The sequence below is a fragment of the Apostichopus japonicus genome, chromosome 17 (assembly GCF_037975245.1).
Source record: "Apostichopus japonicus isolate 1M-3 chromosome 17, ASM3797524v1, whole genome shotgun sequence".
NCBI classification, from domain to species: domain Eukaryota; kingdom Metazoa; phylum Echinodermata; class Holothuroidea; order Aspidochirotida; family Stichopodidae; genus Apostichopus; species Apostichopus japonicus.
Window position 1 is genome coordinate 8,345,024 of NC_092577.1, and position 27,205 is coordinate 8,372,228.

At 35.6% G+C, this 27,205-nt stretch overlaps 3 protein-coding genes across 6 annotated transcripts in view; 1 reads left to right on the plus strand and 2 right to left on the minus strand.

Moving 5' to 3' along the window:
* Positions 1-27,205, minus strand: part of LOC139985116 (uncharacterized) — a 364,233-nt gene that overhangs the window by 172,484 nt on the left and 164,544 nt on the right. The gene's annotated exons all lie outside the window — the stretch shown is intronic.
* Positions 1-27,205, minus strand: part of LOC139985119 (uncharacterized) — a 409,107-nt gene that overhangs the window by 103,750 nt on the left and 278,152 nt on the right. Inside the window, exons 5-9 of the mRNA XM_071999339.1 lie at positions 23,635-23,711; positions 19,276-19,328; positions 7,991-8,026; positions 4,013-4,057; positions 3,544-3,588 (exon numbers count right to left, since the gene is read on the minus strand). Coding sequence (XP_071855440.1) covers positions 3,544-3,588; positions 4,013-4,057; positions 7,991-8,026; positions 19,276-19,328; positions 23,635-23,711 — 256 coding nt within the window. The remainder of the gene's footprint in view (positions 1-3,543; positions 3,589-4,012; positions 4,058-7,990; positions 8,027-19,275; positions 19,329-23,634; positions 23,712-27,205) is intronic.
* LOC139985149 (uncharacterized) overlaps positions 1-27,205 on the plus strand; it is a 121,330-nt gene that overhangs the window by 57,574 nt on the left and 36,551 nt on the right. The window lies entirely within an intron of this gene.

Here is a 27,205-nt window from a genome sequence, read left to right on the forward strand (position 1 = left end):
AATTGAGGAATACATTTGTTACCGGTAAGGAAGTAGGAATACGAATTTTCAATTAATTATTTGTATGTGTTTGTTACAGAAAATCTCAAAAAATGATTATAACAGTGAGTCTCAATCACCTGTGATATTCCTTACTAACCTCACGAGACTGTGCATTTCTCCCTAGACCTTGTCTGCTTCTGTGCTGCATCCTGAACAAAATAGAAAGAAAAGAATCATATCTTAATACGTAATGGGTATCAATTATAGGGTAAGTAATTAACGACTGCCTTAACAGAAGAGAACAACTAGCCATTACTAGTAACACAATTCCGCAATTGAATCAGGTAGCAACTCATATCAAGATGAATTGATTGCTTTGTGTATGAACAGATATATTTGGAATAATTCATCGTATTGATGCGAAGTATTGATCCCATCTTGATCTCTGTTGTTAATAGTGAGCCAAATAAATTTACTACAGATGGACGGATTTAAGACGTCTTAACTATATCAGAGACAAATAAAAGTGGACAGCCTGGGACAGTTTAACATATTATAAACATTTCGTAATAAATACAACTGGTTAAAACCAACTCAATATTTTAGGACGGAGTTCAAGATCTTATTCACTCCTTTAATAATCTATTTAACTATATTTGATCTCTCTTTTGATCTCTGGTGATCACATTAGATCTCTGTTCACACTACACATACTACACATACTACACATCTCATTACTCACATCTAATGTAGGCCTGTTTTTTGCTGGGTTGGTTCAGGTTGTAATAACTAGTGGTTAAATAGGAGGTCGACTGTCTGTTACGATGAAGTCATCCATGAAACCTCAATATAATTTTGCATTCTGGTTTAAAGATACTGAAAACGCAGCTCTGAATTTTTAGTATTCCAGAATACAACTATAGCCCTATGACTTTTCAAATTTATTTCGAAATTTTTTTATCGTTCATTTAATATAATGGTAAAATTTCATTTACCTTTTTTTTGTGCTCAAAACAAATGTGTACAACGAAAACTATGTCTACTAGCAAGGAGCATAATGTAAGGAAAAACAAACAAATGGATAAACTGCTCAGTAATATTGCCAATGCCCAAAACAAATTTCATAAATAGGTTAGCGGAGCCTCCGCAGTGTTGCTGCACATTTTTTTTTATTGGACTAAACATTTTAAGACAACGATGCTGCCTTATTATTGCTTAAATTTTGACTACTATCATATTGCAAGGGGAGGGGAAATACCCCCTCAATTCCCCCACCCTTACGGACTCCCATAGTTTCTCGGACTATAGCATATTAAAAATAAACTTCTTCCTAATTATTGCTCATATTTTGACTTCTGCCATATTGAAAGGGGAGGGGAAATACCCCTTCGGTTTCCCCACCCCTTGCAGTCTCTCATAGTTTATATGATACTACATATCTATTTACTCACATCTGGTGTAGGCCTGCTTTCTGTCGATTGGTCGTAATGACTAGTGGTTACGTCAACGGTATCTTCGTCTCGCTCTTCTCTCTCATCACTACTGTCACTACTGTCACTACCACCATCATCACCACCATCACCACCATCATCATCATTAGAGGTCTTCGTAACAGAAGTAGAGAAAAAAAAAAATTAAGTTCAAGTTTAATATGCAGTTCCTAAACAGTTCCGTATGCCGTGGCTCATCAATCAAAGTGACTGGATGTACAGGCCATTAAGGGAGTTCCCCAGATGCAATCCAAAAACCCAATGGGGAAAAATACCATTGTCAATGGGGAAAACATACCATTGTCAAGGACAAATGGTATTGGATGCCATCCAAGGGTGCTCTATTGTTTATATGAAGTGAAAATAACCTGTTTTGGTTAAGTTTTACCAATATTTATGAACAAACAGCCTAACCAAAGACATCTCGACGTCATAATTGATATAACCTTAACAGAGCATTCCAGAGACTTAGCTTATAGGTGAATATATATAACACATCAACAGCAATAAAATGAGCAATAATTTTCTCTTTGTTAGTGGACTATACCATATTGAGACAATACTTCTGTCTACAGTCACCGTTAAATTCATTCTCGCACATAGTCGCATGAACTAAAATACTCTTCCATATATATGTCGTTTTACTGTGCTCAATTCATACTGCATTATTGTAGAATCAGCTTAGTCGAATAGTTCTAGGAAAAACCACTCATTATATACTCTTAAAGTCGATTGACAAGTTACAGCTATTTCTTCTGTCAATTTCGATCATTTCAAACCTTTATTATATAATGTTGAGGTAATTACGAGATTCGGAGACGATTCAGACTGAAACAAGCAGCAGTGAACTCGATACGTATTTCATCATCAGATTACACTCGATCGCTAGAAGTTACCTTTATCATGCATAAATCAGCTCCCTACGGAAGTTTAAACGTACCATCAACAGAAAAAAAAGTTGCCCCATAAGTAGACATTTTTCAGTAAAATGTTTAGATAACAAGATAATATCTTATCAAAAATCAGAGAAAAATGTTGGATTGCTCAGTTAATTTAACTGAGTAATTGAATTTTTTCTGCTAAGTGTTCAATTGCTCACTTCATTCCAAATGCTCAGTTGGAATGAAATGAACAATTTTAAATTTTGCAGAAAATAGGTTGAATTGGCGACATACGATAAGTTGTCAAATCAACAATTTGCAGAAAATTGTTGAATTGATGACATTAAAAGTGGTCAATATAACATTTTGCAGAAAATAGTTCAAATGCTCAGTTGGCATGAAATGAACAATTGACCATTTTTTTCAGAAAAATGTTGTATTGACGAGATCTGATCAGTTGTCAAATTAAACATGTTTCAGAAACTGCTTAGTTAAAGCAACTGAGCAATCCATCATGTTTCTGATAAGATATTATCTCGTTATCTAAACAACTTACTGAAAAATGTCAACTTATTTTGGCAAAGTTTCTTATGTTGATGGCACTCTAAAGTTATCCGTAGCTCCCTAGATCAAGTAGTTCAACTTTAAATATCATTATGAAATATAGCACCATTATTACTAGCAGTCAATTACTGTTAAAAATATTTGCAAAAGCACATGAACAGTTACTAAGGATGAACAGTTTAAGATCCGTAATAAGATCATTTAAATTGTTTTTGTTTTTATTAGCTCACTTTTTAAGTCATTCTTAGCTCGATATTATAAGCAATATACAAACATCAGCTTTTGCAATTCAAGAGGCAAGCGACACGAGAGACAACGACATTTCATTTGCTCAACAGACGTAGGCTGATATGTGGTTATATACATATGAGAAGGAACATTATATAGTAAATTAAGAGCAATTAACACGAACTCTCAGACAATTCCATTTTTAGATATATTGTTTATTTACGTTCATCTTGAAGATTTGACGAGCTTTGTTGTCAACTACCATCCATTGATAACCTTCTTATTCATGTTGTATTTGACTAACTGTAAGGCTGTCTCACGAATATCAGCTGTTGTATACTCATGGAATATAACTTAGTTTGAGGACAAACTGAAATTGAAATATTCGATATGCTTACTTCTTCATCCGTATCATCTTCCGATGAACTAGGTTCGATGTAATCCTACAAGAAAGAGAAACATATAATAACACATCACTTAATGTAATAAGGTCATCCTTATTAAAGTGCGCAATATGCCTAAATCTATCTGCCTGTTATTCCTGTTCGCAGATTCTAAATAGTTTCCTTTCACCCTACAGCTGTCCTCTGGTCAGATTGAGAACGCAATGAAACACGGAAATGTGAAAGTAAAGTATCAGCAATTAACACTAATTCTCAGACAATTTCATATTTTTATATATTGTTTGTTTACGTTGATCTTGAAGATTTGACGAGCTTTGTTGTCAACTACCATCCATTGATGGCCTTCATATTCATGTTGTATATGACTAACTGTAAGGCTGTCTCACGAAGATAAGCTCTTGTTTACTTATGGAATATAACTTAGTATGAGACAAACTGAAGATGAAATATTCAATATTCTTACTTCCTCATCCGCATCATCAACCGATGAAATAGGTTCGATGTAACCCTACAAGAAAGAGAAACAAAAAATCTTACATAACGAAATAAAACAAAGGTCATGACATCCTTATTAAAGTGCGCTATATCTATTTGCCTGTTATTCATGTACGCAGATTTCTGAATAGTTTCCTTTCTCACCCGCAGCTGTCCTCTGGTCAGAGAGAAAGCGCCATTAAACACGGATTTTTTGGATAATTCACATTCATTAAGAAGATCACGAATTGTGACACTGATATTTTAACAAGATTCATTCTCGTTTACGGTTTAAACCCAAGAGCACAGACATGTTTTGGTTCGTGTTTTCCGTTTTTTTTTCTTTTCACCCTTAGCCAGTATTCTACGTACATCGAAAATACTGAAAAAAAACACAAACTTTTGAGACTCAAATAATTATTTGGAGGAGCATTGAACACTCATGTAAAACGCACTTCCAACATTATATAGTTACAACCAATTACAAGATTGGAACAAATGTATTGCGAGTTTCCGTTTCCTCCAAATACAAAGAACCAAATGAGTAAAGTTGCAGACTTTCGCTTACTTATTCAATGACGTAAAGCACATTTAACGCACGTTAAAGTAATCTCAAATTGACCGGAATGTTTTAAACAGGGCCTCCTTATTGATAATTTTGAAAGTCATGTTAGTTACTGTTGTTGTTGCTGGAAATAAATTTATAAAAAGTTCATCACATCACTGGTTACTTCCGGTTAACAATCAATTATGTGACCACAAAAGTAAGGTCATCTAGCAGGCTAGTGGCAGTGCCTATACCCCAAACTAAACTTTAAACTATGCCCATATGTATGTTGTATATATCCATGGGAGAAGGACGGATATTCCACATTGCCATAAATATGCAGGTAGCGAAAATGGGGTAAAGAGAAGTTTGAGGTACTTTTGCTTGAAACGAGATATCAATATAGTTGAAACTGTCGCACATTGTAGAACATACCAAAGTGAAGCAGGTTTGGTGTCACGTGTTGCAAATTATTTGACAGATATAGTTGTTTTAACTGCTCAGTTTCGCTCTATGGTTTTTACTTTAAAATGGTCTTGAGTCTAACATTCCCCATATAAGTTGCAGAAATAATGGAAAACGATGAAAGGTTCGTGTAATTATTTTATCATATCTATATTGTGAAAGAAATAAATGAATGTCTCGTAAAATACGAATGACCTACTTTATTGTATTTCATACTATATAGTTAGTTTCTCTGTACAGTAACAGTTTAACGATACTTAATCAATAACGATGTCAATCCGGAGGTTGAAGGGTGAAAATTGCAGCTGTATATGACAATATTTTATACGTTTTTGACGGTGTAATGTTCGACATCCAATAGTAATTTGCTTCCTTTATCCATAAACATGAAAATAGCTACAGATATAGGTAATAAAACAATATTGTTCCTATATCGCCGTGGCTACACCATATACCATATGTCTAAGATGTCTATATACGCAATGTATCAAGATGTATTACAACTATTAAACGATGAGTGACTTCTGGAACTCCGCCGAAGAAAGTTGGTGGACCAAAGACGTCCATGCAGGAAGAGAGATGGGCCAATTTAAATTTTCATCCAACTTTGGCTAACGTACTCTAGCTTTAAAACAAAAATAGTCGGACGAATCCTCCCTCCCTCCGCCTCGAAACAATGGAACTACAATCCGCTAATTTTTGCCTTTCAGGAGAAATACCTCATCACGTCAACTTATCCGTCGCCTACATGTATAAGTACAATTGCCTTGAAATCAGTTCTCAAGTTCGTTTTGGATCAACGTACATTAGGAAACTAAACGCTGCATGAGAACATAATTTGTTTGCAGAATTAGCCAGGTTTGCACAACATATAATGTAAAAACAAAGAAGCAAAATGAAACCTCTTTATAGTTGGTGTTATATGTGTCATCTGTTTGTACATGTGTTTAGGCAAGGGCGTGTTAAAGGTCAATGTTTCATTAAATATTCCAAAATAAAATTTCTTGTAGAGGAGAAAAGATGATGTGTTATTGTCATTCATTGTAAGCTCATTTTGACTAACATTAGAAACGTTTGGTAAAATATTCAGAAATTGGCTTTCATACTGAAGAAAAAACAGACTAAAAACCACCATAAAAAAGTAACTGTAACAGGTTGTGCTCATAAATAATCACTACTTGAGATAAGAACCTTCTCGAAATCTGACTTGAGGCTTTAAAGTGACACAAAGTTGAACTTACTTAACACACTTCTGTAAGAAGCTTAGCTCCTCCTTAACCATTCCCAACCCCTCTCCGACCCCAAAGAATGATTCTAATGGTTGTATATTATCAAGCATAACAGAGAAGAGATGTATGGTCGAATTAATTCTTCCGCATTTTGGGTCGATAAGACCATGCGTTTGTGTATAAAACAAATAAAAAGGGGGGTAACTGTGATTTTTTTTTTAGTGGGTGGGGCTCAAAGGTCACAGGTCAATCTGAAAATGACGTAATTTGGCTAAAAATCAATGTTCGCATCAAAAAAATCGTGACAGAAAATAAAAGTTGAACAGACCCCCCCCCCCCCATTATATTTGGAATAAACCCTAACATGTTTTGAACATATTCTGAGCATTTCAGCAATATATCTATAGAGAGTTCTGAGAAAAATGCAAATTTCCTCAACATTTCCTGTAATTTGACACCAAAATCGTCCAAATCCGTTCATTTTTGAAAAAATTATCGTTCCCGAACGCTTCAACCTAGGTACGTGATATGTTTTTCTTATTTTAGATATTTAGGCCACTGCCTTACTTGTAATTGATAGTTATGACATAGCGCCCTCGCAATCCTTTGTAAATTGATCGCAACCGCCGCTGTTATAATTACAGCCTAACGTTATGCCAACGTTAGGCTGTAATTGTAGAAAGTAAACAAAGAAAACAACATTTGTACTAAATGAAATCAGTCATAACTCTGTCAATCCTCAACAGATTTCAGAAAAGTTGGTATCACTTGAAAGAGCAACCCCAGAAAAACCTTTATCATATATTTTGAAGTCAATGTTGAAGTCATTAGTGATTTTATTGTATTTTGGTGTTTTCCAAAAGTGCGTCCTAATTTGCATATTAAAATTTGCATATAATTTGCATTTTTATAAAATTATCAATTCCAAATGTTGTTCCCTATTGATCTAAATCAACTTCCTAATAGAGAAGTTGTCCCTAACCTTTATAAGCCAGCCCTAACAAGATAAGTGACCAGACCCTAATTGTTTTCCCCACCCCCCCCCCCCCCCCCGTTTGGAAGAGTTAGCCCTTTGTGATTAGAGAAAATTGTTACACTACGGTAACACTGTTGAATCGTCATCTGACATTTAATGATGTTAATGCATTATTTCTTTCACGTAACAACAAAAGTGACTTTCAATTTGTTTTTTAATTCTTTTCACAGTCAACAACCTGTAAAAATTTGTTTCGCAATGAAATAAATAAACAACGATTTACAATAAAAAAAATCTTTGATACGTATCAGCAGATTGAAATTAAATAATCATTAAGCGTCTGCCGTGGTGGGGAGGGGGTGTTGACAGTTTACATTTTAAAAGTTCCAATATTCCAATATTGTGTGAGGCTTGTAACACATCATAACATCTCATTAAACATTGTAGTATTTAAAAGTCTGTCCGTTTTTTTTTTTGCTGATCATTTCTTTGACTGTGTGTGTGAAAGGAAGATTATTTAGGCTGCATCTAAACTTGACATTGAGAACAGTGCTATCAGCATTACAAGATATAAACTTGAAACTAGCCCATCTAAATTCCGTGTTCGACACACGTCAATTATGAATCTTCCATCCCAGATGAGAAACAAAGTACAAATACTCTTATTTTTCCTCAGTAATTAACACATCCTTGGCTGTTCCTAAATTACCGTTACTAATTAACAGGAACATGAATCTATGTCTCTCTTACCTCTTCTCCTGGTAGATTGCCACTCATGTCACAGGCCTGAAAGAAAGAGAAACATTACTTTCATGAGATTTTAAAATTGTATTTTAGGGAAATAAAATAAGGCTAAGCCAAATATATAAATAAGCTAGAATGATATATCTTCACAAATATCACAGTAAACTATTCCTGGCAGGTAAACACACATCTGTATTGATCACACTTAAGTCAATGTAGGAGACAGACTCGTCACTGTAAGATGCACGGACTTAATAACATAAATAAATACATCAGCTTTATAGGGAGGACAATGTAAGTTTTAAATCCGTCATCAATCACTGAGTGACGCCATCAAACACTGGTTGACGTCATAATGATGAGCTTCTCACTGAGATGATCAGATGGTTACGATGGACGACAGAGAAGATGATGAGAAGGGAAAAGAGGGCAGTATTCAAAGATAGAACTCAGAACATCGTTGTTGGATCGATGTAATGGTCAAAATAAGGCAAAATCTTGGTTAGCCCACAAAGCAGCTGGTTACCCCCCCCCCTCCCCACCGTCTTATAGATGATATGTTTCTACCGTATTGTTGATCGTGTTGAGATATCCATAAAAGTTTGGGAAATGCAGTTGTATGATTGTATGATTAACATTTAAAATTAAAAACCCAAGGGTAAATAGACTAGTGTAGATTTGTTAACATCGAAAGTATAATAAAACCTGCAGATATTTTCTTCTTTCTTAATTTACCGTGAGTTGACTCACTCTGTCCACCTTAGGCAGGGAAACTTTAGACCAGGAAACGACGGTCTGTATATTTATTACTGACTAGAGTCTGTTTATTAGACTAGTATTAGCAGAATTCATGTGAGGTCGATATTGCTGTGTCTCTATGTATTAGCTGGACTCGGACTTGGTTTGCTCATATACTCTATTGAACACTGTTCGGACTCGAGAGTACCATACTCGAACCAAGTAGTCTCGGACTCGGCTCGGAATCAGGAATAATTGGACTCAACTACATCAGAGTGTTTCTTACACTATAAGAAACGGACATATTGCATGGTTGTAATTGAAAGAGTACTAATAACAATAGGAACCATGTGAGAATACAAAGCTCGGATGTTGCATTATATTGTCGCTAGTGCTTGAAGATAATTTTGAAAGATACAATAGTTAATTTGCCGGGTGATAAATTTGAAAGAATCAACCTCATTACTTTGGACATCTCAACCCTTCCCCTCTCAGGCTCCTTTGAGATTCTATTTGAATAATTTTATTTCGTAGTTATTCAAAAGACGAAATAAATCGTATAAACACTTTAAACCATTATTAGTTCAGATTCACCGTTGCCTTGTTTCATAGCATAATGCTGATGCTTATTTATAATACTGTACATACAGAGGGTGGTACAAAAAGAAATTTCTTGAAAGTTAAATAAGTACCTTAAAATTAATTTTGAAGTTGAACTTTAATGTAGTTACCTCTTCTTTAATTTTCCTAGTGTGTTAAAGTACATCTAATTGAAGAAATCTAATTCACAAAATACACTTGTTTCTTTGTTTCAAGTTAAAACCAGATCTGCCCGTTTATATATATAATCCTACTGGGACCACACATTTATATATATGTCACGTATATAAACATTAATCTAAATAAATCATAAAATATAATCAATAGGGATCCCTCAAATCCCATTACAACTGAAACTATTGGAACCGAGTAACATTGACTGAATGTTCTATTGCTGCGTACAGTGACGTCACAACGTAAATATTCTAGAGATGAAAAGGAGGCATCGCTATTTTCAACAATAAAACATTTTTTTTACTGAGACGGTGTGAAAGAAAGACACTGGAAACATGATATATTTATTTTGTTTGATAAGGAGTTATCTGTCTGAATAATCTCGACTATACAATTGAGAATTTTTATTGATTCACAAGGCAATAACTTCTATAAGGAGAGCAAATAGGGGTCTATATGCGGAGAAAGAAGTACAAGAATAATTAGGAAAAGCTGGAGTACGAGCGTGGAAGGGAGACTTCATTAAGTTTCATTTATTTGTACCATTCCTCATGTTATTTTTAACATACCTTATGTTATTTGTACCTTACCTCATGTTATTTCTACCATAGCTCATGTTATTTGTAACATACCTCACGTTTTTGTACCATACCTCATGTTATTAGTACCGTACCTCATGTTCTTTGTACCATACCTCATTGTTATTTGTACCATACCTCATGTTATTTGTACCATAGCTCATGTTATTTCTACCATACCTCATGTTATTTGTACCGTACCTCATGCTATTTGTACCATACCTCATGTTATTTGTACCAAACCTCATGTTATTTGTACTAAACCTCATGTTATTTGTACCATAGCTCATGTTATTTGTACCACACCTCATTGTTATATGTACCATAGCTCATGTTATTTGTACCAAACCTCATTGTTATATGCACCATACCTCATGTTATGTGTACCAAACCTCATTGTTATATGCACCATACCTCATGTTATTTGTACCATTCCTCATTGTTATATGCACCATAGCTCATGTTATTTGTACCATAGCTCATGTTTTTTGTACCAAACCTCATTGTTATTGGTACCCATACCTCATGTTATTTGTACCATACCTCATTGTTATTTGTACCATACCTTATGTTATTTGTACCATACCTCATGTTATTTGTACCATACCTCATGTTATTTGTACCATACCTCATTGTTATTTGTACCATACCTTATGTTATTTGTACCATACCTCATGTTATTTGTACCGTACCTCATGTTATTTGTACCATACCTTATGTTATTTGTACCATACCTCATTTTATTTCTACCATATCTCATGTTATTTGTACCATACCTCATTATTATTTGTACCATACCTCATGTTTTTGTACCATACCTCATTTTTATTTGTACCATACCTCATGTTATTTGTACCATACCTCATGTTATTTGTACCATAGCTCATGTTATGTGTAACATACCTCATGTTATTTGTACCATACCTCATGTTATTAGTACCGTACCTCATGTTATTTGTACCATACCTCATGTTATTAGTACCGTACCTCATGATCTTTGTACCGTACCTCATGTTATTTGTACCGTACCTCATGTTATTTGTACCATAGCTCATGTTATCTGTAACATACCTCATGTTTTTGTACCATACCTCATGTTATTTGTACCGTACCTCATGTTATTTGTAACATACCTCATGTTCTTTGTACCGTACCTCATGTTATTTGTACCAAACCTCATGTTATTTGTACCATAGCTCATGTTATTTCTACCAAACTTCATTGTTATATGCACCATACCTCATGTGATTTGTACCATACCTAATTGTTATATGCACCATACCTCATGTTATTTGTACCAAACCGCATTGTTATTTGTACCATACCTCATGTTATTTGTACCATAGCTCATGTTATTTGTACCAAACTTCATTGTTATATGCACCATACCTTATGTGATTTGTACCATACCTAATTGTTATATGCACCATACCTCATGTTATTTGTACCAAACCTCATTGTTATTTGTACCATACCTCATCTTATTTGTACCATACTTAGTCACAAGGATTCCTGACATGTACGTTGTATTTTACGATACGAAAATCCTGGACAAATAACTCCTCGTCGTTGACAATGAACATTTCTTTTTTAAATATAATTATCGTTACTTCTGTTCGGGACCTAGCCATCCCCCCCCCAACCCCCCATCCATTAAAATATTTAAGGAAGTTGATATGTTCATTGATAAATAACAAATCAAACCAGAGAAAGAATGCTATACGATAACAAGGCAATGCATCGCATTTTATTTCTTTATTGTTCATTGGGTTAAGTTTATTGTATTAGAATAATGTCCTACAGTGCGAAGGTTGATTACATTAATTACCACTTCATTAATACGCACACATCTATCTAAACATTTACGATTATATAAGGATTCGTTTCATGTTAAATGAATAATATAATACAACAACGGATATGGCTGCTTGAGGAACACGTGAATATGTTCCATATCAGATGAAAGGGCCTTGCAAGAGAGGGGTAGGGACAGTTTATAATAAAATATGAAAAGTAGTTTCTAGCCCCAAAAGAGAGTTGAACAAAAGAAAGCTCGGGGTGATGACACGGTGATGAAAACTTTGTAATATGCAACAGAATACCTATAGCAATATACCATATGACAATGTGCTCTGTCTGTTATACCAGACAGTCGTATCTGTAAATCAGCTTAGTCTGTATTTCAGACAAATCCCTCTTATGACATCGTCAAATGTGATATGTCAGTTATAGTATTACTTATACCATTTTGATCTCGAGTGATCATCAATAACGGTTTATTAAAAAGAAAAAAATCTGTTTAAAAAAGTGCTCAAATTATAATTTGTAACATTTACAGATCTTCCATTAAATTATTATTCCTTTAACATTTTGCTTGGACAATTCCTAATGTTTTGAGTAGACATGAACTATTCATATGGAACATCCACTCTATCCTGCACGTAATGGTATTTTAGTTAAAACCAATAGAAACTTTCACAATCCTAATATCTTTTTAAAGAATGGAATGAAGCCGTTCAGGTTGCTTTGCCTTTCTGTAAAGTTTATTCAAACAAAATCATTTTTTAGATTATTTTTAGAAGCATAAGTTTTCAAGTATTTATTAACCTTTCACGTTCTTATCTTTACGTTCATATTGATGTAAATATTTTTGTATTTCTTAGTCTTTGGTTCTCTTGTTTAAATATTTTATATTTATACTGGTGCAACGGAAATGAAATGAACAACACATGCGGCCTTTGTACTAGATTCTAGTTAGATATTCTTATATTCTATTTTATATATTCTTACGGAAGATCTAAGTGAACATGTAATTTATACAACAGCATAGCAATATTATACTAGGAATTATGAATCTAACCGCTTGTAATTAGCCTCAGCAGGCGATGAGAATAGAAACAACTTCATTTCCAAGTCTAACATGTATAAGAAGGTGTATGTACATATGTTATGACATATGTAATAGGTCTGATTTAGGTTCCGATGTTGGTTTAAAAGCAACCAGATTTCACATGTGTTCAAGCATCTATCAAAATTATAATAATTCATCAAACTGATGAAAACCATTGAGTGTTATACAACATATAATTATATTCCGGGCACTTGTTGGTCAATTGCTCGTCGATTGCGTGCAAAATCCGCTCTATTGCACTCTATGAAATAGGACCATGTGTTATACTTTTTTGATAGAACTTTTTTTCAATGGTAAGAGAGCAGAGAAACCTGTCTGTTCAAAACAATCTGTTGCATGAGTGCATTTCACATCCAGTTATATCCAAATTTGAATGTGTTGTATAAAACAAATAATGAATGGTTTCCATTCGTGCAATAGTGCAAATATTTCATGAGTTGAAAGATTTAACTTGTTGCGCCTCGTTGAATGGAACATTCCATCTTTCAACTCATGAAATATTTGCACTATTGCACTCATAACCATTTATTATATGTATACTATTTGATGGCGATTAAGTTAATACTGTAAACGAGACCAGCTATGTTAATGCTACATACGTAATGTTAGCCTTGTCATCCAACCATTGCTGTAAACGGATCATTCAACCTCTCCAAACAGTGGCGTCACCAGACATTTCAGTCTGGAGGGCACAGGGGGCACCAGCATTTGATGGGGGCACTTAGGTGGATACGGATCGCGGTCCTGTGGGAGGGGTCTAATGGGAGGGGAAATATTCGCATACGGAGGATGGGCTAGATGCAAAATGGTGCCACATTTGATGCTAAATTCGATCTGAAGATATCTCCAGAAATTGCTATTTTTGAGGTAATGATTTTAACAACGCGCAGAATTTTGCAGAGGATATGAACCACATGCTGTCGATATTATGCCTAACCCTGTCAATAGAACCTACATTTGTTGAATTAATGTGTGCATGACCCCCGACTCCTTTCTTGTCCTTCTCGTTTTCTCCCATTATCTATTAAGATGTAACAGGTTCCAGCATCGTTATTGGCTCCTATCAGGGATCTCACCATGCAATCCAAAGTTGGATCACACATCGAGTATGTCTCAGTATGCAGGTGTGAACATTCGCCATTTGTTCCTACAAACATCTGACCTCTGCACCCCTACACAACAGGGTTAATATATGGGTCCACAAATATAGGCAATAACCGATACCCGACGGTCAAGGATAAACTTTTTCATTTTTTGCAGCTCATTTGAAGAAAATACGAATTACTGTGCTTCTTTGTCCTTATGAAAAACCAACTCAGATGATGGGAGTTGAATATAACAAAATATATATATATATATATTTTACCAACCCAAATCTCACATGGGGGCACTCGGGGGGGCACTAGGTTTGCCAGAGGGGCACGTGTCCACCTGCCCCCCCCCCTTGGCGACGCCACTGTCTCCAAAGGAGAGTCTACTGTACATCTAAGATGCTTTTTAACAAAATGCAAGCAACATACGGCAAAAGCTTAGAATATTTATATTCGTGACGCAGTATCTTAAAACATTCAGTTTCTTGTGAGTTCATGATATTTTGAACAAAGTGTCCGTATACAGCGTCACAAATTACGTGTCTAGTTATTTGGTTACCATGGTATCTAGACAACAGAACGAAGCAGTAGTATAATTGCCTCGCATTCTAACTGGTATGATGGTCATGTTGTGTAAATGTGCGTGGAAAGTGATTTAATCACAGCTCTACCGAATAATCGGTAATGCTTTTCTCTACAGAGCGAATCTGATGCCACTAAAATAATATCTTTGCAAGATCTTCTTTTACATTTTCTTTCAAATAACGAATATAACAATAATGTTACGAATTTCAAAATAGTCTTCAAATTACTTCCATTTTATCAATAAACGTACCACCTCTTACTTCATTTATACCAAACGCCAAAATGTCCAGCATTTGCATTCTGGAAAACGGTGGGTCTGATGTTCACAAGCAATTTCGTTTATCTATGCACTCCACACAAAAATGATAGGCAATGAAAACCACTTTCTGATATGATTTTATAACCATACAAAGAACAACAAAGTTACATCGCGCTGCTTCGCATCGGTCACCATCCGTTACATCACCAATTCATCCTCATTTCTGACCTACAAACTACAGGTATTTCATGTCCTATGCACATTAGTGTATACGTGAAACCATCGCAGAAACATTTACCTTGATAAATTTGAGTTAATAATTGAGGAAGATTGAACTTAGAAGAAAGAGTTGCAAAAGTGGACTTTTACAATTTCTGTACTTTACGATGTTTTGCTACATTCTGCTAGTATGTAAACTTGACTGTGAAAAGAAATGAGAAGGACTTGAAAACATAATGTTACTTCAGTCCATGCACCAGGGAAGATTAAAGTAAGATTTTTAACAAAGAAATATCCATGACACTAAATGCATGGGACACAAATTGTCTAAATCTGGATCAACGACAAATAATTCACTGATTAGGAGCAGTCACGTGATTGTGACAGCATATCTAGATATCTTAGTAAGTTGCAGGGACCCAATAATTTTGCGAATATTTCACGGTTTGGTCAATTTACAACCTATGACGTAATATACAGCTTTAGTTAATGGAAGACCAACTTCTCCTAATAGCAGAGAACCGAAAATACTACTATAACCAGTGATAACCAGGGAGCCTGCTACAAAGACAAATATGCAAGGGCAGCTACAGTAAGGTACAGGGTCGGCAAAACGGACTGTTCTTACGACTGTTGTATGTGCCATGATGAAAATTTGCCGCGACATTAAATGAACATAAACAAGAACGGTGCAACATGATTGACAACATTCTACGGTTTCATACTTAATGTACACGAGACGGTGAGGTTAAAGCGGGATATGTTCAGTACATTCCTTTAGGTAAAGACATTATTTGATTAAGATATTTGTTAATGTCATTCATGTTAACTGCTGCTAAGTTTGTTTCAGAAGATTAATACCAATGTTTCACGAGGATGTATAGTGGTATGTTGGAAACATTAAGCAGCGTCGGTTATGTCAATTATTTTGTTTCAAGATCATACACGCTACTAGTATTCTGCTAAATGTTGAAATGATATGCTCGGTTGTTTATTATCATACTAATGCTCAAGATTTACTTACAGAATGTTATTACAACAATATATTTTAAAGATATGTTTTTCTGTTCACATCCAGAATTTTATCAGTTTGTTTCTACGTTTGAAATAACGTAATGCAAAAGTTTACGTGAGTTGTTCCTGTGTTATTTGGCGCCCTCAACTCTCCACCAAATCCTAGACACTATGATAGGCAGTGAATAAGGCTGGAAGGCCCAGGTGTGGCAATATAATATACTTAACAATTGAAGATAATTAAAATCAATAAGCTGATGACAAATTATGAATATTTAAATCAGATTACCAGTTACCGACTATAGCGTAGTTGGAAAAACTACACTCCAACCTGTTCCCCACCACGGATCCTTAAATATCGTCTAATGTATGTATGTTTGTGTCTGTTCAAAACATGAGGTATTTAATACGAATATGTGTCTTATATTCATATTTTATCCAGTGATTGCATATGTTTTGGTTACCATGGTATCCGTACAAAAAAAACAACAAAGCGGGTTAGTAGAGCTGCACATACTACTACAGAGTTTCTTTCTAATTTCTAATTTATTCCCATTTAACACGAATGCAATCATCACTACCCCCTCCTTCCCTCCCTCTAAAAAAAAGAAACATGAAAAACAAGAACGATTATTAGATCAGAACACTTGCAGTGTCATATACAAATGACAAAGATCGCGGCAAGCATAACCATTAAAAAGAATTTACTAGAGCTTATTGGTTTCAAATAAAAACCAGACCCGTCCTTTTAGTATATCTAAGCCTGCTGGACCCATACACTAATGTCAATCACGTATACACTAATATGGATTAATAAGTGATCCTTTAAATCCTCTGAAGAAATTTAAGGGACAAAGTTAATTTATTAGCAAGATGTAATTCCAAAGGAAGAATACACTGTAGGATATTTGAGTTGTTTCTTCTACAATCTGCTGGTAACAAACTTGGCCGTAAAAGGAAAGATAAGGACCTTGAACCAAAATTTTACTTTATTTCAGCAAAATCACACCAAGTTAGATGAGAGTAGGCAGGGATTTTAATGGTTTGGAAACAAACAAATAAAACATGACAATCAATGTGTGGGACATAATATTGTCTGAATTTGATTAAACGATAAATAACTCACTAGTAAGTAGCAGTCATCGGTTGTAACAACATAACTACATATCTTAATAAGTTGCAGGGCTATCTAGTTATGGATGCACATTATATGGATTGTTCAAAGATATAACCTATTACGTAACATGAAGCTTTATTTAATGTTATTAAAACGTCTACCCAGTGACTTAATTCTCAACTTTATTTGAGTTGAACACTAGGAAAGTATAGAAACCAAGTTAACATACATGTTTAGAGTCAAATTTCCCATACATCTGTTCCTATTACTAACTTCCAAGTTTTCCTCATCACCATTTTCTGTGCATTTGACCACTCGCAAAATACACTAGAAATAGTTAAATTTAATTTGATAAGCCTATTTCTTGATCAAGACCAACAATTTAAAGTTTATATTAGTGTTAAAGTCATGCATGGAAGACCCATGTCTCACACTAACAGAAACAACTTAAAACATATCCACGTCAATGTCTACATCAAACCAAGGCGCTGGTACAGTAACATACAGGGTCAGTTGAACGGTCTGTTACAACATAAATCAGGAGTATGGCTGTAAACGCAACAGTAGGTACGTAATAATACTACGTACGTACGTAATATTATCACGTCCGTACGTGATAATTATTACGTTCGTACGTAGTAATTATCACGTACGTACGTAATACATAGCACGTACGTACGTAATACATATCTCGTACGTACGTACGTGGTATTATTACGTGCGTAAGTAGTATTACTCCGTACATACGTGATAATTATTGCGTACGTACGTATTATTATTATGACGTACGTAATACTTTTTTTACCATGTCCTCTCTAGAGCTTCAACTCAATTTTCTCTTCTTTCTTACACGGTGATCTGAATTCCGTTTTTCTCTGAAAGTCGCAAAAGATTACGTTGCATCTTTACAAACTGAAACTACTAGAATTTAGTATCCTTCACTCATTGCTGTATGTTTACATACAGTGACGGGCCTGACGGCTGTCTCGAAATGAGTTTTATAAAACACAATAAGAGTAATTTTGTCCATATACTGTTATCTAACTGAACTATTCGAATATTCTCTAACAGTGTATAAGGATACAGTATTGTAGTATATAGCTGGAGTCCCAGTTTTTCATGTTTTGTACGAAGTGTATTTTATTTCAGACATTTCTGATTTAAAAATATTTTAATCACATTTAGATGCAGAATAAACGGTGATAATATGAAGAAGAACATGTTTGCAATTGAAGACCTAAATCTGTTCTATTTAACGTTAGTTTCGTTGTCCAATTATCTAATATTTTCATAGCTAATTAATATTTTAAAAAAATGACCTTGTTGCCTCTAATTAAAGTTGATTTGACAGTGGTAGAAGAAACTAAAGAAAAGTAATCCCAATTATATAAGTCTTTTTTTAAGGATTATATTTCACTTGAGGTGAAATTGACACTACGTAACTAACGTTAAAACTGTGGTATCCTTCAACAATCGAGTAGTCTGTAAATAATTTCATTGTGTTATCTTTTAGTAGATAATTATTCATAAATTCAACATTTTCTGATGAAGAAGGCTCTTTTCTTCAATGTTAGCAAAAATATTAATACAATCCTGATTTAAAGAAAATTTAGCATGTGTGTCTCGTTTCTGCAAGCCAGTATTGTGCCTTTATATAAACCTGTGAGAGAATATATTGAATAATAAAACAAATTTATGGTTGGGTAATAAGGGACACACGGGGTGACATTCAGGTAGAAAGGGCAACAATAGTAAAAGAAATCTGACCAACGTTTGGGAGCAGGAGCAAGAAGATGTCTGTAAATTTCTGTGTTTTAAGTTCTTTCTGTTTATTACAATAATAATTCAAATGCTACCATCAACTAAGTGCATTTTACTGATTATGTTGTCACTATTATTTATTTTATATTTACTGGTAAAGTAATACAGAGGGCAGCTTAGCTCAAAGAAGCTGACCAGAATGCATTATGAGAAATAGCTGTAAGAAAGGTGCACAATCTCTTACCTGCCATAGACCGGTCTGTAGATTCAGGCGACAAGAACCATAATAGTCCCATACTGATGAATAAAATGAACGAAATTGATGAAATGCAAGTGCAATTTAAATCTCTCTTCTTTTTTTTGGGGGGGGGGTGGGGAAGGGCTGTAATGAAATATTAAACATTATATTCACCGGATTTATGTTGGCCCTCGATGATACCCTCATATCAGCTGATAAATCAATCTGGTTGATTCCTAAAATTTGATCTTATCAGTTTACTATCATTATCATCTCAGTAATATGTCGGACCAGTTTACAATCATTATATCTCAGTAAGATTACCGATTTACTATCATTATCATCTGGGTTTTATACTTGATCAGTTTACAACCAGTATCCTCTTAGTTACATAACCAATCAGGTTAGAACTGTTGTCATCTCATTAGCATAACTGATTGGTTGTACACTTATCCTACATAACACATGTTAAACAACTCAAATAAGAGTGAATATTGAACGAAATTAAGAAAACAAATCATGATAGTCGAGTATTCGATGCTCAGATCAAGAATAATCATCCATGAGACGATGAACTGATCAGAGAACACTCAACATCATCGACGTCATAACAGATCATGAAGCGAATAATTTAAATGCTGATAATAGTGAAAAAAAGGATTTGGATATATGGAGCTACAAACCTAGAAAAATCATCGTCATAATCACGTGATCACATTTCCATTGTCCTGAGAGTATGTCAGTTGTGTAAACTAAGGTTTATATGTCTTGTTTCCAGTCACTTTCTTAGGTATGTTTGTTTTCAACTGTATTAAGACTGTGAACATCCATCTCTTAACTACTACCTTATATGGAGGAGCAAGGTATGTATATCTAACATCGTGTTATTATGACTTGACATGCACAATTGTAACATTGAGCAATAACGCTGTCCAAATTTCTGAGAAGTTTTAAGAAACCTACATTAAAGTCTGTATTATCCAACAGAAGTGTAAATGGAGAAAAACAACACTTACGTGTAAACACATATTAATGAAGATACCATATCAATATAAATTATGTTTTGTGTCGTGGTTTCACTTTCAGATCATCAATAAGGCCGTGACAAAACTACAACCCGAACTAAACAGAAAAATCAGCAGCAATTGTACAACAATTACAATAATTGTTGAAGTGAAATAGAACAGACCATTGAAATGTCCCTTTGTTTCTGTTTGTTTACTTCTTCTGATTACGGAATTTCAATGCGAGCCTAGGCTATCGCAACCGATCTTACAAAGATATCATAATTACAGTGCGCACTCTGTTAATAGCCGGCCATGTTACCGGGCCAGAACTACCCACCTGCTGTAACTAAAAGCAGGTCCCTAGTTTTACGGTTATGATTCAGTAACAATTCTGGTGACGATATGACAAATGCTCATTTCCACTTAACTCAAGAAACACGTATCTAGTTTGAATAACCACGATAACTCCTTTTTCATAATAGACTACCATGGCCTGCAGCATAGGTGCATCCATGGCAGTTTACTTGATCCAAGCGAAGGATGGATACTTTCTCTTGAGCATCATATTTATTTAATGAGTAAGAACATTGAACATTCGATAAAAAAAACATAATTGATATTTTTTGGAATTTACTCGTTGACCGATGAAGAAGACTAATTGAATTGTATTTACTCTGAATTGCTCTCTTAACTACTACTTGCAAGGTCAATGGTTACTCTAAGAAACACAGTAAGCTGCCTTACTCAAACATATTGAATCTTTTTAGGACATTTTAGCATCTCAGCGAAATTCAAAGAAAATGTTAAGATCAAACTGCGACAGATATTACGCGTTATAGGGAGTAAAGTATACATCGTTACCTCATCAAGTATATAATACCGATGTGAAACTGTATCGAATCGATAAACAGTATGTATATTGATAGTGTAACGTAACTTCCCTGTCTGGTGGGGCAGTCTTTAATGATGGGGTTGGCGAAAGAGAGTCTCGACAAAAAGATGACAATGGAGAAGATGCTAAAGTGCTCGTGGCACAGTGGTATCGTTTATTCAGACTTCCGTCTCCTTACTAGGTTCATTAAATGTTCTTACACTTATCCTTGATTACGCTGAACGTAACTGTTAACGCAATTCCTCAACGCGGCGTCTAAACGCAGCGTAGAACACGGCACTAAACGCAACGCCCAACGAAACGTCCAACGCGGCGCCACACGCAGCGTATAACGCAACGTACAACGCGGCGCCCAACGCAGCGCAGAACCTAACGTATATCGCGGCGCTAAACGCAACGCCAAACGCAACGTCCAACGCGGCGCCACTCGCAGCGTATAGCGCAACGTATAACGCGGCGAAAAACGGAACGCCAAACGCAGCGTCTAAATATGAAAACAGATTCAAAGCTACAGATTTAACTTAACGGTGTCTGCAATGCCGTTAATCGATGTAAATATACTAAGAACCAATCGATGGACTAAATGGCAGTAATGTATCTTTCTGATAGCTGACCTAGGCTATTCACTTATGTTCCTACTTACGGACTAACTGAAATATATCCAATCACAGCAGAACACTGATCTGTACTAAAGTAAACACATTGTCACGCAGTTCAGAGCGCTATACTAAAGAGCGCTATACGTAAAATGATAACAGTCGGCCAATAACGTTACTTCTAAATAACTGGGCGTAATCTCCCTCCGTACAATAGCGCAGTTTGCAAACAATTTATACAACTCACAAATGTAGTCAATAATATTCTGAGCGCTTACAATATCTACGAATAGTTATACACGGTGCTGTGATATTAGAAACCTACCAACTTGGATAATAGTAAATGACATGATAACGTACCGTACGTAGACGTCTTGAGAGATTTTGTCAAAGATTCCCACGCTGTACGTACCATCAATTCCTTTTATACTAGCCTATAGATGAATTCAATTTCTCTGGAAAGTATTTGAAGCACTGGTTGGTTCCACGAGGGGAATCCCCTCGGAAACCACATATAATAAATAAATTATAGTTATCTAGAATGTATTCCAAGCAGGCTGGTGGGGATCCGTTGAACTTCCGCAGCAGCGTTTTGCAGATATATTGAAGTAATTGTAAAAAAACACTGAAATCTATTTGTGAGAAGTGCTCAATTTTCAGCGGATTGAAGTGCAGGGCCCTGTTGAAGGGATGGGGCCAAGCATCAGGAATCTGCTTCATTTTATTTACGTGTGAAAGTAAGTTAGCCGGACGTTTCGATCCTAGCAGGATCTTCTCCAGAGGCTAAACACATTTTATTTACCCAATATTATCCAAATTTGGGGAAATATTGACGTAAGGGAGTAACAAGCAAACCGATTCTGTTTTCCTTTCTTCGTTTTTGTATTATAACTCTATTTTAAGTGTACGACCATGATAAATTTATCTTCAATTCGTCAACCGACTTGGCATCAATTTAAGACCCAGCTGTGTGACACCCATACCACTGTTTGTATACCTATGGGGTCGCGTTCTCGAATGATAATAGTTAATTTATATTTTCCTGTTTCCAAGTACAGCGTTTGTGTAGGCAAAAAATTCTTTCAGTATCATATTAGTCTCACTAGACGTTCACTCTTAACTTTACGACACACCATTGTATACCTCCGTGCTCCTCTATAAGTGTACAATAAATAAAATATTGTTTTAAATTCACATATAATTCTAATTGCTTTCCCTCATATCATTACCCACTTTTATTTATACTTTTATTTTTGTATTTTTTTGCATGGATTTTAGTTTTCAGAGAAACAAAAACTTCGACACTTTGTGACGTTATTCTGTAATTCAGATTGAAAGAATGGCTTTAAGCGGAGGTGTGTATTTGCTTAAATGTGTGTGTTGGTTGGGGAGAGTGGGGGGGGGGGGGAGGTAGGGGTTTTCAGACTCCTATGGGCACAACATTACTTCAAAATCTTACACAATAATTGTCGCAGTGTAATAAAGTTGCCCAAAGTGTATACCACTATTTTTCGGAAAGAGATTTAAAGCATCAGTTGATTTGATTGCTACTCTCAAAAACATCTTATAGAGCAGTGATCTCGAAAGAGCGAAATGTTAGGAATATGACTTATCTCTTAAATCAACCAAGCTTAGCAATATTTAACGTTGTTACATTTCTATTATTCGATTTGTTGTTTACTGTCACATGACTGGGTGTCGAATTCATTTAAAATGGCAATCATGTTTTGCTGATCCATTACTCTGTTGTATGTGAATCAACAACACTCTACATGTCAAAAGAAATTCACAAAGTTGGCTGCTTGGAAAAGCCTTTAAATAAATGTAAGAAATTTGAAATGTGTCCATCATGACGTCATTGTGACAATACCTTTCACGTCTCTTGACTTCAAGGATGATGGAATGGATCCAACCGGAATAGTGTCTGGCAGATCGTACAAACCAAACCTTTGGAGAGAAGTAGAGTAATCATCGTATTAGATGTAGAAGACGTAGAGGAATGTCCTCCTAGTCAGGTTTATTGTTTACCAAATAAATGAAGATAAACAAAGTGCACAACAAATAACAATGAAATAAATCAAATCTGATTTACCATTCAGATCAGAATTATTAATAATCACACGTCTTGTGTTTCAATGATACCACGAAAACTAAATTAGAATGGATCATAGAATTGAAGTAGGGAGAATGACGTCATGCGACATATACTGAAGCCACCCATTCCTACTGATGGCGCTTTGCTTGTACGGCAAGAAAGTATCGGCGCGTAATACAAACACTACGTCTTGGACATAGCTAAAGTGATAAAGTTGACATAAATCACTCAAAATGCTAGAGTTCACTGGTAAAATATAAATCTAGAAATAATGACTTAAAGCTAAATTAGTCTTTCTTAATCTCAAAATAGTTTTATTTAAGATGCTAAAAATTACATTTTCGATGTAATGAGGGGGGGGGGGGGGATGACAAACCTGCAAACACTTGTACTGAGACGGAGGAATACTATAATGGAGTGGGGTAGGGGGGTCGAGTACATAGCAACATTCTTTACTGGGCGAAACAACTGGTCCTCCCGGATGATTTCAGTAAAAAAGTAAACACAAAATGTTGCAATTACATGAACAAGGCAGATATACCAAAATTCATTATTATTTAAGTATTTATTCATTATCACCCTAATGTTATCATATTGTACACAATTTTTTTGTCATAGATCTAAATTAAATTGTACAAACATATAATTTTTTCTGTGGAGTTGATAAGAATTTCCTTAACCATTAGTACACAATCGAATCTTCCTATTCAACGATGTTCTCAGTGAAGAACTGCATGTGTTCCTAATATCAGACTTCCTTCATACCAAGGAGTTGCTACAACTTCCTGTTCATACTTTAAGAACCACACCAACGTGATCTTCGTTGATTCGCAAAAAAGAAATGTTTAATGGAAGCACAAACACTGAGGAGCAGTGGAGCATGTGTCTTGGATTTTATGCAAGAAACCACTAGACTCTCAAACTATGTTAAACCTCTCAACATGAATACTCTGTGCGTTCCCCTTCACAAATTAAAGTATTTGAATGTTTTCAACAAACAGTGTCTTTATACCGGTACTTTTGAACTGCATGTTTATCATTACTATTATTTTTTATAGCAATGTTTTAGACATGAATGTACTTGTTACAAAAAACCCATAACAAGAGAGCACTTTTAATTACAAAGTTGGCAACTGGTAATTTCCACTAAAAAACGGAGGCCACTTTCCAGGGTAATCAGAATATTGGCAAAGCATGTGCCCAATCAGCCCCACCCCACCCCTACCCCACCCACCCCTCTATCACGGCTCCGTTGCCCCTGACACGGTAAATGGACGGTATCATCGCAAACATTTGAAACCTTGAACCTTTGTGGTAGCATATTATTATTCACTATGATTGTTATGATTGCTAAGAGTTTGGTAAAATACATCAATGTTGTTAAGTAGAAATTCGTTATAATATCACCTTTCCCTTCCAATGTTGCGACTCATCAAGTCAAGCTGTTTTCAGTTTGTCTCAACTAACCCAAATGCCGAGAACTTAATACTAAAACCAGTGTGTTTTCTGTGAAAAGAATATTTGACAGCCCTGCTAATATGTTGTTCACTTCAAAATCTAAGAGAAGGATAATGTGCATATACAAACGTATTGTCTGTAAGATTTTTTACTACAGCAAGTTGAGCTTGGCGAGCATGAAATGAAATTATCTGGATTAACCGATAACAGATATAGTGCATAATATTCAATTAATATTATCAAGTCTAGCTCAGTATCTTCCTACCTTATACCTGCATTGCACAGCTCTATGTAAAACACCACTCTGGCCAATGTAGAGAAAATGTATAGGTTACGTACCGTGTATCTAATTAGCATAATAAATGTTTATTTACCGAACAGTTGTAAGTTTGTTTTAATGTAAAAGCTTTTTCTTTACAATCGTTTGTTTTCTGTATCTATTCATTGAGTGCAGCTGAAAGATGCGCTTTAAAAATATTTCACTAATATTTTATATAAAGTAAGGGCCATATATAGCGGACTCATCAACTCAATGACACATGTAAGCCATATAATAGAAATATCGATGAACTATAAATAAATTGACCTGTCCGCTGCTACAGCATTGTCAATTATTGAGTTAAGGTTATTTTATTCATAAAACGGGTCTCCCCTCCCATCGGACGCGAGCATCCAAAGAAAACCATGTTAGAAAGGGTAAACACTTCATGGTGCTATGAAAGGTCAAATCAATGTAAGCCTAAAAAACTTCTCTGACTATTAAGACGAGGACGAAAGACGAGGCTTTTACCCTAGCATCAATGAGGCTGGTCAAATGACTGGTTGAAATATTAATGAAGTCAACTCTAAATAATGTCAAATGTTGCCAGTCGGGGGAATTGGGTACTTGGCCCCACCACCCCTGAAATCGTGCAGACGCCACTTAGCGGGAACCTGAAATTGTTAGGATCCTGATTTGTTTCTGACCATAATTTTTGTTTGGTTCCCGGACAACTCCCCCTTGGACGATTACCCACAGGACGATTACCCCTCGGACGATTCCCCCTCGGGCAATTCCCACCCGGACAATTCCCAATCGTGACAATTGCCAACCCTGACAATTGCCCACCGGACAATTCCCACTCCGGACAATTCACACCCATGGCAATTTTCCCCGGACAATTGCCCCCGGACAATTTTCCCCCGGACAATCCCCCTCTTCGGAAATTTCCACTGAGACCCCTCCCCCAGGACGGTGATCATTACATTTCATCACATTTTGGACCCCCCCCCCCTGTGGAAATTTCTGCACATGCCCCTGACCATCAATCAGAAGTCGATCAATAGTTTAAAAAGTTACATTTTGGTAGGGATTGGGATCAAGTGTACATGACTTCCTGGAAATATCTTTCCAGTTAATATCACCTCAAAAATTTGTCCGCTTATACAGCGTCTTTATCAGTTGTCATATGCTTGCATCCACATGTGTATTTTTCGACAGAACTAGGATATTCAGCGTTTATGCTGTGTTAGTTTTTGCGCAATTTGAATGCATGATAGATGGCTAGATAAGAGAAATGTTCGCGCGCTTCGCGTGCACTAGTTAGGTTGATACTGTGATAGCTCTCATCTCTCTTCGCATGCATTTTAGCTAGCTACCACATAATTTTCCGCGCGCTTTCGCGCGCATTAGCTGCACTGTTCATGTCATAGTCCTTTCATTTGCTCATTATGTTGACCATGTATGGTAGTAGCAACTACACATTCTCTGTGCGCTCGGCGCGCACAAAATGTACATCTACTATGATATTTTTACGCATTTTGCATGCATTGTAGCTCGCTAGAACAAATGTTTGCGCGCTTCTCGAGCGTTTTTATCCTCAGTTCCATGCATTCTTGATAAACATAA